Source organism: Chroicocephalus ridibundus, chromosome Z (assembly GCF_963924245.1).
Source record: "Chroicocephalus ridibundus chromosome Z, bChrRid1.1, whole genome shotgun sequence".
In the NCBI taxonomy this organism is placed as follows: Eukaryota; Metazoa; Chordata; class Aves; order Charadriiformes; family Laridae; genus Chroicocephalus; species Chroicocephalus ridibundus.
This window is the reverse complement of record NC_086316.1, coordinates 18,941,919-18,962,234: the sequence shown is the minus strand read 5'-3', so window position 1 is coordinate 18,962,234 and position 20,316 is coordinate 18,941,919. Positions and strand designations below refer to the sequence as shown.

Genomic DNA, 20,316 nt, shown 5'->3' with positions numbered 1-20,316 from the left:
TACCTAATGAGTTTCCCTTATTTGACAGTTGAATACCTTCAAGCAATAAGGTGGAAACTTTGGCAGTAGAAAAAACTTTTAATATAGAACTGAAAGTTGTATTCAGCTAAACTTCCTCAGAATTTTCCTCAACCCTTCTGCTGATTCTCACATACAATAAACTAATGCAAGAGGTTTCATTCAGCCTGAGAGCACCTGTGTCACCTCAAACCAGGACACACTGAAAGGACAATGCTGTATTTTGGCTAAGTTGATAACCAAACAGAAGTTAAGGCATGTACACTGCATGGGAGACTCATGCTAATGTAATATCTACAATTTCCTGACTGTAGAAACCTGATATGTTGTATTGTAAGCACATTTACTTCAAAAGCCCAGAATCTTGTCTGATTTTTTCTCCCACTAGCATCAAGAGGAGTGGAATCATTCTATCATGTGGAATATCATATGTAATGCTGAAGCAAATTTCAAAAGAAATTCCCATATACAACTTTTTTTCTACAACATTTTTCTGCTAGCAACCCATAAAAATAACATAGTACATGTGACAGGTTGGAGAACAGATCAGAAGCTATAAAGCTGGAATCATGTTGTTATAAATACCATTCCATAGCAGGGCAGAAAACGTTTATAAACTGACATACATTTGGAAATGGGACAGCTGTAAACCAACGATCAGCAAAAACAGTCAGTAAGGTGATATTGAACTACTGTGTGGCTGGTAACAATCCTCTACCAAGATCTGAGGGAAATGACAAACTGTCTCCTACTCTGGTTTTGGTTTAGGCATCTAAAAACACATCCCTAAGGTTTTAAAGAAATGCCCTAATGGATTTCAGGACCAACAGCTTAAGCATCTACTGTGTATCTAAGTATCTTTGAAATTCAGCTGACATTGTACATAAGGATGCCTCGTTCCCTCCTCCCCCAAACACTTAAATGCTGGTGTTTCCTAATTTGACAAATACTGAAACTTTGACCTAAATAACGGCATGCATAATAACAAAACAACCATCAGTGATACTAAGCACATGTAATTCACACTAAGAGACAAAAGGTAACATCTTGAGAAATCTTGTAAAGCAGTCGTGAAAATCAGTCTGTATGGTTCATTTATGAACTACCGCAACTATGGATCTAAATAGAGAGAGACATAAGACAACAAAGAGAAAGCTTGGAAGATGAAAGAGATGCAAGTATGGGAGCAGAAAAGATCAGAGACACTTTGGGTTAAAAAAAACCAACAAACAAACAAAAACCAAACAAATAATGGGAAGGAACAAAGAAAGTAAGCAAAGAACTGGAAGAGAAAGTCATCTTGGTCACCAGCCAAGGAAGTGATGTTCCCCCAGGAACACAAGGCAGTAAGGAAGAACTTGTTTGCTGTGTTATACCAAATGACTTAACCAGACAGATCTTTTTAGTGTGGAAATGTCTACCAAAAAAAAAGATTCCAGGACTGAAAAGAAAATACAGTCTCTCTATTACACTGCTACTACTTGTTCGTAGGTGCAATCAAATAAAACATTACCCTTAGTCTGGCTGTAATACATAAAATGACAGTGATGTCGCTTCCCTAGCAACTCTTAAGAAAGATAAAACTGTTTTAATTCTAAAGGCAAGAACAAAAAAAGTTTCCTTAAAAAGATCTGACTGTACTGAAACAGTAAATGATTAATTTTACACATTTACAAAAGAATTCGCTGGTTCTGTGGTTACGTGAAATAAAAGCTCTCAAACCCAAAAGTAATTTAGAGAGGAGATATCGCTTTATTCGATGTCGGGTGCTAGGGGGAAAACCCACAAATCTAGCACATCTTACCAGGGATATTCACTCATTATTTATACACAAAATATTCTCATAATTCCACCTACCTAATACATAACTCCACCTAGACTTACATATTCATTAGGATGACGGAATAGCCTTTTTGCACATGCGTATTAAGTTTTGCTGTGTCAGCAAAACACTTCTGCGCAAGTGTGAGCTTCTTGGCGGTCATTTGGGTAAGGAGACCCTTCCTCACATTATCCTTTCAAGGTATTGAGCCATCTCAGGACAGTAAGAGTTTACTGTAAGTTTGCCAACTTCTTGAGGATGATAAGCATGTTCCTTGAAGTAGCCACAGCTCTGTCCTAATTGGTACAGGGGTACCTACTTGACACATAAAAGAACCTTGAAGTGATTAACTACATCTTGTTCTACCATCCTTGGTGATTAGCTACTTCTGGCTGTCTCCTCATTATCACTATCTGTAACATCAGCTTAGTGACTAACTATTTTCTCACACAGTAAGAAGGTCAGTAATTAGCTATTTTCTTACACAGTAAGAAGGTTAGTAGGAAACAATCAACATTTTAGTTAGTGTATGGTTATAAACAAAGCAGAGGCCTGTCTTTGGTAACACTGTAGACTTTTGAAGTAAGTTTCAGAAAATTTCTGAAAAGAAAGCATTCTCTTCTAAGCTTTGCTTGCCCAAACTATCCACATTATCAAAGTCCCCTTTACCTTGGATACTTCTGGGTTTGCTGGCATTATCAAAGTCACAGACTTTCTCCCATTTATCTCTCACTGCTTCAGGCGTCATTGGCTGATTCTTTCCTCTGACGATAGCACCCAAGGATCGCTCCCAGCGTACTGATGGGAAACATAAGCCAGAGAGTTCAAGTAACAAACAAAGGAAATTTAAGTTTCTTTAGATCACTTCCATCTAGGCCACTACCTTCAAGATGGTACAAGAACGGAAGGGTTATAAGTATTCCAATAGAATTCACCAGCATAACTTCAAGCTGGACTAAAAGGGCTCACTCCTTTTAAATAACGTTTAGAAAAGGAATGGCAAGTGGCTTTAATGAAGTTTAAAACCGAACAGACTGATTTTTCTCTGAAAATATTACAACAGTTTCAGAAGGATTCTGTCTAGTAAGAAGTTGCAGCTAGTATATATCTACAGACATTTTCTTCTGACATGATTTTGCCTACTAAAGTTTAGGAATCTTCTGGAAGCCTTGGAAAAATATAGGGGAAATGCGAAAATCACTTTTTAACTATGAAAGAGTGTTAATACCAGTAGCCAGCATCTCCAAGTGGTTCCTGAAGTTGTAATTCAATACCGTAACTTGAAAGAAACTGGTAAGGCAAATACGGAATCAGTTCTGGAAGGACACAGACTTCCTGGATTGCAACTAATCCTTAATCTGTCATGTTGGTTTTGCTCTTAATTAGCAATTAGCAATGAATAAGGCCATATTGGTACCTCATTAACAACCTGTTTTCATTCCAAAGATTTCAACAGTAGCCATTATAATGACGAAAAATGGTATTTTCTTTTGAGCAGAGAAGAGAAGGCACCAATTTTCGGTTCTATTAATAGTCAGCTTCCGTGTGGAGGGCAGCAAGAGGTTTTACGCTGCTGCCTCAATTTGTTTAATCTGTTTAATACACTACCTGGCAAAAGCTATTCCAGTGCCACCAGAACATCTACACTTAGAAATGTACAAAATCTTTATTAAGTGGGCAAAAAAAATGTTTTGGAAGAAGGAGGAACCACTTCTTGAATTAATGGCCCTACTTCCAACCCACTGGTGATATTCAAGTAGGCTGAAAAGTCCTTTGAACATATTTAGGAAAAAAGTTAAGACATTTCACACACCGAAATAAGCTTTCCACCTTGTAAGCCCTCAGTATTGTCTGCGAGTTTTCTTTACATTCATATTTAAACTAATTATTGTATTCACTCAATGAAAATACTTAGCTCGCATAGCTACCAGTTATTAAAAAGGGTAATTGCCTCAACATGACAATGCATATCACTAGTATTTTTATAAAAGTATAAGTAACGGTGGAAAGCAACTAAAAAGCAGCCTGTTTACCAGCACATCCTAATTTTATACCATGAAAAATTGAAGTTATCAAGAAAAGGCAACAACATATACGTAGCACCAAAAGTGGAGGTTGTTCTTTACTTCAATCATACCCTCAGTATCCAAGAGTTATGGTTACCTAGGCAGAAATTCAGTTACTATTAGTCAGCTCAAAAGCTTAACAAAGCACTTACCTCAGTTACCACTTTCCCAGATACTTAGTGAAATTTGTGACTTTTACTTAAAATAAGCAGCCTCCTCAGAACCCTAGGCTTTTGCTAATCTTCGCTCCCCAAATAAAAACATCTTCAGCAGAGGTTAACTGCAAAGACGATTTCCACACTTTTATTGTCATTTCAAAACACAAAATTAATTCGGCAACACAAAGTACTTACATTTTCCAATCCATCCAGCTCCCACCTGCCCAGAGAAGAGAAAATCATCAGCTTACCACACGTTACAAAGCAAAGTTTTGGTAATACAGAGAAATAAAACTATACTTCAGAACAAACTCAACATCATAAAAATTTCTGAACTACTGCTGATTGTATTTAACAGTTTAGTTAAGCACTGGAATGTGAGCAACATGAACTTCAAGAACAAGATAACAGCTTCCACCCAATTTAGGAGCTAGCAGTTTGATGACAACAGCTATAACGTATTCCATGACTAAGTAATTCATCCTTCCTGCAAGTTGGTTTCTGTGTTTGAATGATTTAGAAAGCAAAAACTTCTTTTGAAGTAGTTGCTTTGTTACCTTTTCAAACTTATAAGGGTACAATAAGAATTGCAACAATTAAATTAGTATCATTTGAGCACACACCAGAATTTCAAAAGGTTGTTACTGCCTGATGTACTTGTCATATGAAGCACAACAGGGTCAACAGTTCTTCTATGCTGAGTATGTAAATTTCACATGATAACTCGGTTTCAGCAAAAAGGTTAAGACCAGACAGGCTAAAGCAAATGACTGATTTTTGGGGAAGGGCAAAGGGAGGGAAAGAGGAGGACGAAAGGGAAAATAATAACGTTACCTCAAACAGACTGCCGTTCTCCGCACAGCTCTCGTGGCAAAGCCAAACAACCAAAGGAGCAACATACTCCGGTTTGAAAGCATCAATCAGATCTAGAACAAATTGGAGGGGAAATCATAAAATAGAAACACTGTATGATTCCAACAAATTATTCTTACTCTAACACCTGATGAATGCCAGAGCCAGGTAGTATTTAACCAATAGCATTCTGCCATGAAAAGAAAGGACAAATGAAATAAAATATTTGAAGAGAACAATTCATGAGACACATGTATGCCTTCACACCCAATGACACTGGCTCTCAGACAGACAGATGAAAGGCTTTCTAAATGTTGGGAACAAAGTAAATGCAGAATGCAAAGCCAGGTGCCTTCCTAAATTTCGATCTGACAGGCAGCCTGGAACAAGGACAAGCCAGCTAGACATAACCCTGACGAAGATGTATCTGAGCTATTTCCCTTTTAATTTGCTAGTCAGTTATAAAGAAAAGAAAATATGGTAAAAATTTAATCTGCTAAATATTTGAGAAAAATCCCATTTGGAAATGCTGGTATTTCCAAATAATATATTTGGAATTATCAGGCCTGCTAAATTTATATATTAATTGTATTTTGGCACATCATTGTAATCTGGCACAAGAGAAAAGTATCTGAAAATGGAGATATTGTCAAAGCAGGGTGTGGTTGTCCAGGCAACTCTTAACACATTTTCTATTCACTATCTGGAAAGAAAAAATAACTTTGTTTAATTTCCTTTTTCAGTTTTTAGAATATTGTTCTTTCAACAGCAATAGATACATAGCTGCTTCTCAGCTGAAGTTCAGCAAACATTTTCAAGTACATGCTGACAGATGAAGAGCTGGGAAAGTTTAGCATTACAGGTAATTATGAAAAACCAGGTAAAGCTGTAGTAACAGAAGTTCCTTTTTAGAAATTACACAAAGGTAAAAGGAAACTGAACTCCACTTAACGTGCCGTGTTATAAGCGCATAACAAAAGCCTTTTCTAAAGTATTCCATTTTATGCCACGCACCATAGTCTCAAAAATTAGCACTATAGCTAATTTTAGCTAGCATTATCACTAATGCTATTAATCTACCATTAAATGAATTAAGAAATAGGTGGTAGAAGTTTAAAAAACCACACACAAAAGATGCAAACTACATTTAGAGTTATAGCAAGAACAACCGTAAGTGGGCCAAGTTGAACATACGTAACTGTGGCAATGATAAAGCATAGGTGCTTGCAGACATGTAAAGGTGAACAGGAAAGTACTGAGTAAGATAACAAAGGTAATTTGATAAGACATATGAAAATGTTTTTAAAGTTCTGTTGTCTACACCTTTGAGGAGTATTAGAAAACCTGGACAGGGACGGAGAAAGGTAAGTTACATCTCTGATCATTTATTTCTATCTTCTAGGCAGACCAAAGGATCTTACTCTTATTAAAATGACTAAGAAAGAAAATTAGGAGGTGGTTTTATCACTCTATGTAAATATCTTCAGGACATTCCAGCTTCTGAACTCCACTGTACACTTCAGGAACTCATCACTGCAAACTTAATGTATTCAACTCTTCTGTCAGTAAACGCAATAAATCCCTGGAACCTACAACCTATAGAGGTGCTAGATGTCATGATCACTTGTATTATTTCGACCTAAAACAGGATACTTTACACAGAACTTAATTAGTCAAACACAATCATGCATTTGATCCATGCATGCATGCATGTATAAAATATATTACTCTTCAACATCTTGTATATCAGCCTGAAAAATGTAGTGACTCCCTTGGCTTTGAAATCTGCCTATCACTAGGGAGAAGAGTGGGAGGGAAGTGAAACAGGCTGAGTCTAAAAGATTTTCTGAGAGCAATTTCCTTTTACAGACTTTTTTTTTTTCCCAAATTCTTTTTGTTTCTTCTGGTCATTTGCCAGAGTAATTAGTTATTCTATTTATCCTAAATTTACACTTTACACACAGCTGTCTCCTACAATGTTCTTTATACTGACTTCCCAATGCAGTGCTCTGTTAAAACCTGTTCAAGCATTCAAAGATTAGTAACTATGCAATGAAGAAAATCATAATATATTAGGCAACTCAGTTAATTATCATCTCCTGTTGATCATGGAACAAAGAAGTGCACACATGACACGTTATGCAAAATACAGTATTTTGCAATTAGACAGTATTATAATAAGTGCAGACATTTTATGCACGTACCCAATTCCACATCTGATGAAACAAATAAGCCCTTCCGCTACCATAGAAGGATCTTGGAAGAGACTATAACTAACGAGCCTTCCCACGCAAAATTGCTTTTGTGAGTTAGAAAAATCAGTTATTATCTTGTGGCAGAAAATAAAGAATTCCTTACAACAGACAAAGTAAGTAAGTTGACACTTCAAAGACAAAAAAAGACAGTAGGAATAATGAATTAGCACTGTATGAAGTGTAAAAGATTTGCATTTTCTAAGAGATAAGAACGCTAGCTGTGCTTCAATTCACTGAAAAATATCAGTACATGTGGACCCTGAATGATTCACCTTGTGGCATGACAGTCTGGGTCAGTCTGGATCCAGCAGTAGGAGCAATTGTGTTGCAGTGGATGTTGTATTTCCGGCCTTCAATTGCAATTGTGTTTGAAAGACCCAAAAGGCCAAGTTTTGCAGCACTGTAGTTTGCCTGACCAAAATTCCCGTATATTCCAGCAGCTGAGGAAGTCATAATTATTCTTAGGGGATAGGAGAGAGAAAACAAACAAACAAACAATGATTTCTTCAAGTTAGTTAATTCTACATAACAGCATTTTCCAGCTTTGGCATTACATTCTCCATATTCCACAAAAGAAATGTATGCAAAGAAGAAAAGTTTATTTGTCGGTTTTGCTAATGAACAGCTGCCTTTTTTATGTTTGATTGATAGCAAACATCTGATAAATCCTGAAGCATTCTCACAGTAGCAGAAAACCAACAAACTCATGAGCCTTTTTGTGTTATACTGCAACACTAGAACAGCCATACTCTGACAATGAGGTACAATATAGAGAAAAGTATTTTCTCTTCTTTCAGTTCTAACTGCACTTCAAGTGGCATTATTCTTATAACTAACAAATAGCTTAAGTGGTCAGAAGAAAATTATTTTCTTGAAAATTACTTCACCTTTCTATCTACCTGGTAATATGTGAAGATGCATGCTTACAGAATTTACATTCAAAGAATCCTAATGTTCCTTAAACATACAAAGGAAGTAGATAGCAAAGTCTTGCCCTTTGCTCTCCCCTAACTTTATTGCTGTGGAAATGACTGAACTGCTCACAAGAAAGCTCTAAAACTTCTTCAGGCAAGACAACATTGTGCTGCACGTCTTCTCATAAATTGGAATTCAAAAGAAAAGGGTCTACACCTTCACTTTTAAAAGAAGCCTTATCAGAATCTGTTCCAATCTACTGTAAACACACTGCATAGCTGAGATCAAAATCTATTTCATTATTTGTCTCACTGGCAATGAACCACTGTTTTTAATCTAAATAAAGAGATGTGTCACAAGTACTGGTTCAATATGATCAAGATGAAAAAAGCTACAAAATCTATACAATTTGTGCATTTTGCAGATAGCACAAGTCTATACATAAACTGCAGAAGCACTCGCTACCATTGTTATCTGAGCAAATACAGAAGAGGAGCCAAGGGAAGCGTTTTCCTAAATGGATGCAACTCAGACTCTAGCTGTGTATTCTGCCTGCTGATCTCTTTCCTTATAGTTCAGTTCCCTGGATGAGAATGAATGTCAGTTTGGTCACAAATGACAAAGAAGCTAATATAGCTTTCAACATGTGGGTATGGTTGTTAAGATTAATACAATCACATCAGTGTTTTGATAGGGAAGAACAACAAAAGTGCAAAAACTTAAAGGTCTGGATTCCCTGCACTCTTTCAGCTAACAGTAACACATGCCAAAATAGATTAAGAACACTCCCACAACTTCTAAGACACCTGTCCAAAGCAGAAAAAAAAAAAAACAAAAAAAACCCCAAAGAACAGTCCAAGACCCACACAGAGAACTGCATGTACCTGTCACTTGGGTACAAAGGCGCAGCAGAAGAATTCCTTGGATTTGTAGTAATATGCAATTAACAAACCTTTTTAACCAGCCCTCATGAAAAGAAACAGTATTTCTATAACCCTACAGCTCCTGACTAGGATATTTGCATCTACATGGAAAAAAAAACCTTTAAACATTTGGTTGGGGAAGCAGAGGCGGGGCAGAACTGAAAGGATAAGGGCTTACACATTTGGACTGATTTTGTTCCATCCCAGTGACAGTGAAAGAGAAGGACAAAAAACTCCTCCTTCACTGTCAGGGAATGTATCAGTCTGTTATATCCCACTGAAAAAGAAAAAAAAAAGAAATTTTTACCTGCCAAATTTCTGATTTTTCATATGATCCCATGCAGCTCGGGTGACCAGGAACGATCCCCTCAAATGAATTCTATGAATTATATCTAGGGACAAATTAATGTTGGTTTAATATCTCAAGGATTTAATCTCCCAACTTGCAATACACGTTTGTTTCTTCTTCATGACAAAAATTGTACTCTCTTAACACTCACAAACTGTTACTAAAGAAGTGGTGGCCTTTTCTTTTTTATAGATCATTTTGAACTGCTTGCCTGAACATACACTGATCACCTCTCCTGCCTCTTGGATGTGGCCCTTCTGTACAGAATTCACAAGCACTCAAAATTCCTGCACTTAAGCACAGTCAAACAAGAACTACAGAAGCTAGACCATCTTTGCAAAAGTCTGCTCAACTGGCTTATCACCACCTGCCATCCCGCTGAAGGTTCCGCCTGTTCTTCTGTCCCTTGGCACATCAGCTTTCTTTCCTCTGTTGTTAGTTCTGGGTCTTTTAAGCCTGTTTAGTATTCAGCCAGTCAGTGCTGGCACTAGGAATGTTTTCTGCTCACAAAAACTATTGTGTGTTTCACATGGCTCTTTTTTTGTATTCCACTTGGCAACTAGGAGTGGCAGCTAGAGCCTTATTTCCCCTTTGGAAATACATACGCCTACCGTGCGTTGCAGCACAGACCCGGTTTGCAAGCTAAATACAAGGCAGCTGAACACAAGCAGCTTAGCACTCAGCTTTCAGGGCAAAAGGTAATTCTCTGATCTGGCATAGAGAGCCTTCCCCCCCTTCTCTTCCTCCTCGTGCCAATGGGAGGGATGTACCTTTCATCTTTGACACAGGAAGTATATTTTAAAGTTTATCAACTTACCCCAATCGTCATCACTTATCCGAACAAATGAACGGTCTCTTAGGATCCTAAAATGCATCATTAAGAGAACAAAAGCAAAAAAAAAAAAAAAAAAGAAGATGAACAGTTGTTTACACAAAACTGACAGCCCACAACCAAACAGGAAAAACCCTTCAGGTTTACTCACCCAGCATTGTTTACAACAATATCTGGAAAACAAACAAACAAACAAACAAACAAAGAAAAGAAACTAAGTGAAAACACCAATAAAATACAACTGTGGTTTTGTATTTTTCCCCCACTTCTAAAAAATATATATAGACAAGAACACTGCACACATACATCATATTATTATTCTATAGTTCCTTTTATCTAATAGTGGAACTCTGCCATTGGACAACAATTAAGACAAAGCAGAATACTTCAGTAAAACCTAGGCCTGCCAACGAAACAAAGCCTGACAGGGAGGTATAGCTGAGAAGTGATGGATACCTGGGAACACAATACCTGCAGATATAAAACTGCACAGTTTTGCAGCTTGCTTTGAATTCCCGAGTGATCATGACTATGCAGTTTGTGCCACCATCTTTGTTGCAGTAAGCCCAAATAATAACTGGAAGAACCACAGAGCCACTAAAGCAACCTGGACCGTAACAATTTTTTGTCAAATATTTAATTTGGTTCCTGTTGGCTTTGATCATGTGTACTCTTAGCCATTTAACCCTGAGTTAAATATCACAAACAGTGGCAATCATATGGTATAGAGGAACATTACTTGCTAGATAAAATAGCTCAAGCTTTTTTCTTTTTTTTTTTCGTTTGTGTTAAAGAATTTTAAACTTCACATAGGCAAAAGAGGTTCCAAACCAAGACGGAGCATCTCTGATTCTTCAGCAACACTATTTACCCTAATTCTATGCTATGCACCTAGTTATAATACTTGATTAACTCTGTGCTTTGAGATAAAAACTGTTAACCACTACTGAAGTACCAAAATTCTGAAGGACAGGAAAACAAGAATCATACATTGAGCTTTAAACTTCCGCTAAAGAGTACCAAAAAGACAGAATCTGCCCATTCGGATTTAAAGTAGAAAGCCCTTGATTTAGGTTTCACTGACTAAGGCCATCAAGGGTTGGCGAGTTCTACTGTACTTCATACCCTTGTTTTCAATTGCACTGTTTATAATGGCTCTGCACTTGCAAACAAGTTACAACAAGAATTAAGCAACTGTACCTATCCTCCCAAAAGCCTCAAGTGCTGTCTTGACAAGCTTTTCACCATCTTCCACAGAATCTATAAGAAAAAAGTATGAATTTTTAAGTAAAATTAACTGGATACACTGCATTTCCAGGATATTAACAACTAATTACATGGAGCTAAGAAAAATAAAATCGTGTACAACCCCAATATAAAATAAATTCAAATTCAGCCACATTTGCCTGTGGCCTGAAGCAAATCCCACACAGTAAGTTAAAACGGCACAATGTTTGCCATTGCAAGAAAAACAAGAAGCAAAGCAAATAAGAATAATCCGTTCCCATTTTGCCTCTAACAACTGCAGATGATCAGTGTCTTAGTATTTCAATGTTAAGAAAGCACATGAATGAAAAGTGCATTACTAGACAAGTATTAAAAAAGCAATTTATGCACTTGCTTCTAGCTTCTGTCTCCCTACTCCACATTTTATTACAACTATTCAATTTATATGGTATTGGCAAGCTGGCAGTAATCCTTTATTAAACATTGTCAACTTTTCATACAACATGTCCACTATTCCTAAAGATAAAGCGTTATACTAGTGTAGAAAAATAACATACCATAATTAGGCACTGCTTTCCCTCCTTTTGCTCTGATTTCATTGACAACTTTGTCTGCAGCTGAGGAGCTCTTGCCATATCCCTTGAAATCACCTCCAAGATCGTTCACTGTGGATCACAAAGAAATTTTTCATTGCTAACACTCAAACTTCATGGCATTTCTTTATCTCATTATCATGCTGGAAGTTATAAGGACTATGAATAAAACCTGCTGCATCTGGATCCTACTGAGAATCTCAGATGATTAGAGAAGAAAGTAAGTCACACTATTAATTTTTTAAAAATAACATGGGAATCAGAACTTTTTTTTTTTTTTTCTCTCCACCATGCATTCAACTTGCTTGCCCTGCCCAGGCTACCTCTCTCATTGTGTTATTGTAGTTCAGAGATTAAGATGAAGATTACACACCAATCGTAAGTGATTAATTCTGGTCTCTTGTCAAACTGCTACAGCTATTGCACGAACCATAGGCAAGACTGAGAAGACTCTGTTCATGTTTAATAGAGTGGCTAGAACATTACCAGTATACTTCACTATAGAACAGACCAAGTGGTCTGAACAAAGGGTTGTTTCCAGGATGCTCTCTGTACTGGGGCATGCATCATTAACGGTAGCTGCGCTGTATCATCACCACAGTTTGCTGCATTGCTGTGTATGTGCATGTTTCACAGAATTCATCAGAGGAACAAAAACACCCCCAAAAAATCCATACACGCATAATACTTGGACAAAGAATCAAAAAATGGTAAGAAGTACATTTAAATGGGTGCAAAATGAAATTGTAAGAAAACCAGAACTGACTGTAGATTTACACACAACATTGGTATTTTGCTAAACAGTCTTCGGCTATAGTGAACTCCAGCTTTGTGCCTCCTACTTTAAGTCCTCAAGAAGCCAGCCATAGTGAAATACACAAAATAGGCAAGATATTCTTGCTGGTCTTGATGATGAACAGCAACTGTAAGTCTGATGTATCGTCACAACAGGAAATAAACCCATATTGTGGCTCTTTTTTTTTTTTTTTAACCTCTCCATGTAAAAAGGAACATAGCTTGGAGGACACATGACAAAAATCGTTCTCTATTACTCAGACCAAGAAAGTCTCATCTGGAATCCTGTATTTAACTTTGTGTGCAGCATTTCAACAGAAACGTAGAAACACTGCAGAAAGTCAGCATGACTAAATAAAAATGCCAAAGCCCAGAAGAAATGAACCATGAAAAGAATAGGAAAAAAACCACAAAACAACCCAACAACAAACCAAACCAAAATGAAGAGCCACCTAGCCTGAAGCAGGAAGAATTAAGACATGATGACACGATGATAAGCTCAAGTACCTTAACAGACTGATACAAAAAAGAAAGGAGACAAAATCTCCAAGCTAAATGGAACGATATCAAACAGTTCAAACATACAGCTAGCACAATTCAGGTGAGGCATTAGGGAAGATTTCCAAGTGTACTGAGAATAGGCAACATGGGCAGACTGCTCAGTCTGCAACATCAAAGGTCTCGAACACAATGTTAAAGAAAAGCAAGTGACGAAGAGCACTAGGATTTCTAATCTGTCCTGGGAAAGAAGAGTGGACAATTTTGTGGTAAACATTTATAAAAAAACCATTCAGTTAGTCCTGTTAAGACACTACAGCTCTCTATGGAAGACATACTTATATATGTTTATCCTTCACTTCAACAGTAATTCACTTTTAAAAGCTTAGTTAAATATTTGGGAAAATTTCCAGAGGCAGTAAAGCACCTTGGGCTGAGTTCAGGCACTAACGCAGCTGAAGCAAAAATGAGTAGACAAGAAAGAACAGTGCTATTCTAGGCTTTGAAAATGATAAAATAACTCCACAAGTGTGATAGAGTAATTTAAAAAAAAAAAAAAAGGCAAAACAAAACAAGCCACCAAACCAACAGATAAAGAACATTATTTTAAGCTCAACCTTTACATCATACAATTTCCAGTGGAAAAACATCAAGAAGAAAAGAGCCAGAGACTGTAGCAGTTGTGACAGAGCACAGTTATAGTCTGAACCACAGAGAATTCCTCTAAGGCTATGACTGTGTCATTATCAAGTAGTGCAGAGCAGCAGAAGCATCTGTAGAGTGAAACAGTTGGTGCTGAGGACCTGACATCTCCAATACATGTTTTTTAAAAAAACAACAGCTCATTTCTTGCTGTAGTCTGGTGCCACAAACCAAACACACATTTGGAACAATTTAGGTACACTGCTAAATTCCATCTTCTAGTTTAGTTTTCAAAGGAACTCCACAATGCAAACAATAACATGCCACAATGCAAACAAAAATACAAACAGATACAAATCAGGAGAGATGCTTCAAAAGCATGACTTTAATCGAAACTAAAACAGTGAAACAGAAGAGCCCTCAGGTAGACTGAAAAGGAAGAAACAGTAGGGTCTGGACATAATACAGGTTGCAAGACAAAAACCAAAGTATTCCCTTCCTCCTGCTTTCAACTTTTTCTGATGAGAATCATGGAAGAGACGAAGCAGGACAAAAAAAGGCGGTAGCAGACAGACTTTGGGTGATAAGAAAAGGGAGATTTCCACTTGGGTTGCATTGGTCAGTCTAACCACACCAACAGCAACTCACTCAACAGAAGGTTGTACACAGAGAGAGATGTGGGACTGGACAGAAAAACCTCCCATGTTCGGACCCACTGGTGTCCCTCCATTAGAGTATTTGATCACTATTCTTACAACATACCTTCATTTCCATAACTTAAAAAAGGGAACTTTTTTTTAAAAAGACAAGATATGACTCTCATATCTACTTTAGTTTAAAAAATTCAAATCTACGCAAGTAACTTCAACTCTTTGAAGTCAGAATAATAAGAGCACAAGAGTAAGAAAAATAAATACAAGCAGGTAAAGGTAATTGCAAAGCACTACTGTAAGAAGAGGCGAAATGAGGTGCAGTTTCCAAAGAGAAGCAAGAAGTTTCCCTCACAGACAGTCGATTCTTAGCTTACTGATTTATCTACTGTGCAACAAGGCCATGAGATAAAGGAGTATTAGCTGTGGTCAGGCAATATAATACTTTTTCTTTCAGATCATTCTGGCAAGTCAGAACACCACTAACTAGACAGAGTCAATACAATTAAACATTTGGGTTGCTTTAGTGACCTAATTTTTGTTAAATAAGAACTTGAGATGAAGTATTCATGTTCCTAGTACATAAGGTAAATATCAAAGGTGGCAACTACCAGAAAAAAAATACCTAGCACTTTTTTTATCTACACAGACTTCTCATATTTAATCAATAAAGTAAAAACTAACAATATTTACTGAGATTGGGATTTTTATTAGAAAGCTACTAAAAATCAGTGAGCAAGTTCTTGTCATAATCTGTTTAAACGTTTAACTTTGAACTCATCAACAATATCCATACAAATTCATTCGTAGGCAGTCAAATGGCAATGCCAACTGCCAGGGAGCACCCAAGAATGTAACTTAACCTTCAGAATTAGCTTGTGATACAGCATTTTGCAACACTAAACATTCCCTGAAGAAGGTTCAACCAAATGACTATGAAACTGTCACAAACCCTTTACTGAGAGTTATTTGACACTGCCATTGAGACCAGACGACTCCTCTCTTTGACGCACTGCAGAGAGAAACAATGCAGTGCACTTTCAGCACATTCTGTGTTTTCTGGGCACTAGTGATACTACATTGCATTCCAGTAACTTACTTTGTGGGAGAAGGTACTAGAAGACAACATATTTGCATATTCAAATGGTTATATCAGAAGTTTCTGAACAGCATTCATCTAAGACAACACTCTCTCTGGCGACAACTCACAGTAAAGATTGGGATGCATAGATGAAAGTCAAGTCCAGGAAACGATATGATTCAAATCGGCTTTCCAGCAAAGATAAGCTGTTGGACAAACTTAGGCAACTTGTTTCATAAGAAAATAAAGCTTAGAAGCAAAATTTAAATAGCAAAAGATAAGACAGAAAGCCATTAAATAACAAAGGTTATGGTCTAAAAGGGCATGGACTGTTCAATATGAGCTATGCGAAAAGGCAAAGGTTATTTTCTAGATCAAGTTAGTTAACACAAAACTTACCAACTACTGAAGCTCCTCTTTCGGCAAAAGCCAGAGCATATGCTCTGCCCAGTCCTAGTTTAAAAAAACAAAAGTAACAAGAGTCAGTTTGTCTCCTGGATCACAATTCAGAGAAAAAGCTACACAAAAATTAATTGCACAAAGAAAAATGCACCAAATCAACACAAACATCTTGAAGGTTCAACACAAAACATTATTTCCTCCAGGAGTTAAAAGTTTCATGTAAGTTCAAAACATAAAAGTAAACAAACAGATAAACTGTATACAAAACCTCCAGTCAGGAGAAAAAATAAAAATCCTGATGCTTACTCTTTGCTGTTGCACTCAACAGAATCATCAGGAAAGCTGTCTGCTGCTGAGTTTGTGCTTGTGATAGAAAAATACATTTGTAATGCAGAAAGTTTAATGTCTTGATGTAACTTCAAAGAAGGAGGGGATGTTTCAAGTTAATTGATTACATTTTAAGTGAACAGGGTACTTCCCTGGTTAAAGTTAGTCTTTAAGATTTAAAGAAGAAACTGAACAAAATTTAACCGTGACTGAAGATGTACTGACAAAACCCTTCCAATTATTTGGATACAAAGGAATCACTTAATATCACAGCTAACCAGATCCACCCATAGCTTACCTATCATAAGAGAAGATTGTCATTTTTGCCTCACACGCAAAAGCAAGACTCTTGCACCTTTACTCTAGCTTAGATTCTACGTGTGTTATACATTAGTTATTTGTTACAACAAATGATTTACAGAGATATTATCCACTGTACCAGTCAAAAGTTATTGATATCAATGATAACAATTTTTTTTTTCATTCCAAAAGAAACTGAGATTTGAACGATCAAAAGATTATCGGTCAGAAAAAAGTTTCTCAGAGTGCAACAGTATCTCTTTGCCCCTCACCAAAACATTCAAAGCTAGCTCTCGAAAGTAAAAATGGGTAAAAAAAAGTGAGAACTGTTTAGATTGTTTTGCAACACACTAATCTCACACTAACAAATTGGAATTTTCCTTAACACTCCTATAAGCCTCTGCAATGGAGAGTATCACATGCAAGGTGCACATACATCCACTGCCTGATGTAATCCAAGTACAAGAAAACTTTTGTTTTGAAAAGCCACGGAACTGAGAAGTGCACAAAACACAGACCATGTTATATGTGGTGGTATTCTCAATTGGCAAGCAAGGACGGAATGCTTAAAAATCAAAACTAATCTTAAAAAAAAAAATAGCTTGAATCATATAAACACTGACAATGCTTCATGACAGGCAGGAACAGTACTTCACAAGGGATTTGCCCAAAGTGAAAAGAAACTACTGTATTTTTAGACACTAGGGTGTGTGAAAACAGGTCTCACTTTAAAACAAATTAATGATCCAGATGTTTTAAATAAATTCCCTGCTCTGGTCTTTTCAGCAGCATCCAATTCAAAAATCAGTGTTGACAAACAATGCTATCAGGAGTACAGTCTAACTACAGTGCTGTAAACAAAATAGAAGCAAAACAACAACTAATCTGAAGTTAACAGGGCTTCCCTTTATCTTGGCTTAAATTTAATCAACCACTTATCAAAAATCTATTGTGAAATACAACATCCAAGGACAGTTTTCTCTGTTAACAAACCATTTGTGAGCAGCCTAATACTAGAAGTATAAGAGTCAGTGTACCCACACTTATGACAAGCAATTTTTGCTCCATGCAGTGCCTTTTAGAAGCTCTGTTATTGCCAAAGTGCCTTGGTTTTGCTATTACCTAACGTCTTAACCTGTTCTTCAGTGAGACGTGTTATATAGAGAAAAGCACAAAAAGAAAAAAGCTGAAAAAAGCAGTAAAAACTGAAAAGCACTATACAGAGGTCTGGCCTCAATTATTCTGAGATTTGTCACCTTCAGGTGACGTGAGTGGACTACCCAATGGTTTCCACAAAATCTCATATTCTTAGTCCTTCTCTGCAAGACCTGACATAATCTAGGCCCCCAAAATGACTCCTCTGGCTACGTGCAGCTCCACAAGAAAAGAGCAAACCTTCACTGTGGGAAGGCTGAACCTTCTTAGAGGATGGCAGAACAAGATCCTTTAGCAGCTTGTCACGGCCACAAACTGCCCCTCTCTCACCCACACTCACAGCCCATATCTTTGCTGGAAGTACCAGAGTAGGCAAAAGTCAAAGCATGCATTCAGAAGAAAAAAACAAACAAAAAGTGGGAAAAAAGAAAAACTAAAAACAACGAACCAACCCCACGCCACAACAACAAATACCAAAAAAACCAAAGTTTCCTGGCAAACCCAAGCATTCCACCGCGGAACCACCCCCCTTGGAAAGGCCAGGCCCGCAGCCCACCAAGAGCACAGGCCCAGCCCTGCTGCTGCTGAAAGAACTCTCTCCCCAGCCCTCCCTCCACCTCCCCGCTGCCTCCAGGCTGCCTCCCAGCCGCAGCCGCCCAGGGAAGGCAGCAGCACGTCGGAGGCCGCTTTCCGCAACGGCGCCGGCCCATGTCGAACCCCTGCTGGAACACCGCTGTCTCAGACCGGGCAGGTTACGGGCGTCAGTTACCAGTTCCAAGGCAAACCTGGAAGGAATCAGGGCGCCAAAGCAGTACATGGAGCATTACTGACCGGCGTGAAGCAGCGTTACCCCTCCCGCGTATTTAAAGAACGCATTTGGCGGCAGTACCAAAGTGCTCGTTTTCAGCAGTACCGGGGCTCGGATCAAACCGCAGCCGCTCCAGAGCCCGGCGAGAGCCGCGGCCGTAACCCCTGTACAGCCTTGGCACCGACCCAGCGGCCCTGACGGGCGAGGGCCAGCACCTGACAGGGCCGCCGTCGGGCCCGGCCTCCCCCGCAGCCCCGCGCCTCCTTCCCTCCGCCACACCTCTCCCTGTCGCGGGAGGACAAAAACAAAAAAAAACAAACCAACAAAATAACCCTTTTTTAAGGAGTGAAGCCCTCACAGGCTCCCCCGGCTGCCCACCGGAGGGCACGGGGGCACCTGTCAGGGCCGCCGACAGCAGCGGCGGCTGCAGGGTGCCCGCCTCACCCGACCTCCCGGATCCAGCCGCCTCCTCCGGGAGGCCGAAACCCCCCGCCACACCGCAGCCCAGGACAGGAGGGGACGGCGCTGCTCACCTCCTCCGGCGCCGGTCACCAGCACCACCCGCCCGTCAAACCTCAGCCCCGCCGCCATGCCGCTCCGCTGCCCCGCGCTCGACTGCGCTGCCCGGCCGGCGCCGCCAGGGCAGGACAAGAGAAGGCAGGGCAGCACCGCGCATGCGCCGCCGCCGCCCACCGCCCCCTGGGGAACGTAGTCCGGGATGCGGCGGCGGCCACGGCGGCGCCCGGCTGAGGGGAGGGCGGAGCGCCGTCCCGGGGCGGGGGGAGGTGGTTGTTTTCAGGCTCCAGGCCAGCCCGCTCCCTGTGTATCCATATTTTTCCAGGCAGGCAGGGCGGGACGCTTGTGAAATACAGGGGTTTTAAGAGGCGATCCCGACCGTCCTGCCCCACGGCAGGCACGCCATCGCAGGTGCCTGAGCGGCCGCGGCTGGGCAGGGCGGATTTCACGAGCAGGCTGCCTGAATGTAGACATCACGCCTCTGTTTAAAGTTAATCTTTGCTTACTTCTTTTAGATTAATCTTTGTGCTGGGTTATTTTTTGCTTTGCTTGCTATTTCCCAATCCAAATCACCGCTTGCAGCCGTTGCTTCCCTGGTTGTGGGAGTTCTTTAGATTGAACAATTAATGTGAAATATACCACCTTTTTTACCCCCAGCAGTTGCCTCTCCCTGTGTGCAGGGCTGTCGTGGGTGTCAGTGCCCAGGGTTGGTACTAGGGGGCTGCAGGGGCCTCTGTGAGGATTGTCCAGGACTGCCCAGGCCGGGGACAGCCATCTCCAACCCACCCACCACAGGGGCCGACGTGGTGGTGTCTGTGAGAACGTTTTAATAAAGTGTAAGAAAACACTGCATGGCAGCGTGTGAGAGAAGAGTGAGAAAACTGTGAGAGGACCAACCTGCAGACACCGAGGTTGGTGAAGAGGGTGGGGAGGAGGTGCTCCAGGTGCTGGAGCAGAGATTCCCCTGCAGACCTGAAGACCATGGTGGCGCAGTCTGTCCCCCTGCAGCCTGTGGAGGTCCATGATGGAGAAGACATCCCCCTGCAGACCATGGAGGTCCATGATGGAGAAGACATCCCCCTGCAGCTTGTGGGGGTCCACACTGGAGCACAGGTTTTCTGGCAGGAGCTGT

At 39.6% G+C, this 20,316-nt stretch overlaps 1 protein-coding gene across 2 annotated transcripts in view; it reads right to left on the bottom strand.

Moving 5' to 3' along the window:
• The window catches only part of HSD17B4 (hydroxysteroid 17-beta dehydrogenase 4), a 65,449-nt gene extending 46,114 nt beyond the window's left edge, over positions 1–19,335 (bottom strand). The window contains exons 1-11 of one of the 2 annotated variants that reach the window (XM_063320195.1): positions 19,202–19,335; positions 16,076–16,129; positions 11,975–12,082; positions 11,391–11,450; positions 10,342–10,363; positions 10,176–10,222; positions 9,317–9,401; positions 7,444–7,631; positions 4,899–4,990; positions 4,260–4,284; positions 2,510–2,638 (exon numbers count right to left, since the gene is read on the bottom strand). In XM_063320195.1, coding sequence (XP_063176265.1) covers positions 2,510–2,638; positions 4,260–4,284; positions 4,899–4,990; positions 7,444–7,631; positions 9,317–9,401; positions 10,176–10,222; positions 10,342–10,363; positions 11,391–11,450; positions 11,975–12,082; positions 16,076–16,129; positions 19,202–19,259 — 868 coding nt within the window. In that variant the 5' untranslated portion in view covers positions 19,260–19,335. Of the gene's footprint in view, positions 1–2,509; positions 2,639–4,259; positions 4,285–4,898; positions 4,991–7,443; positions 7,632–9,316; positions 9,402–10,175; positions 10,223–10,341; positions 10,364–11,390; positions 11,451–11,974; positions 12,083–16,075; positions 16,130–16,384; positions 16,462–19,201 lie in introns of those variants that run through there. The other variant, XM_063320196.1, reaches the window with a different exon arrangement.
• Positions 19,336–20,316: the final 981 nt, after the last annotated feature.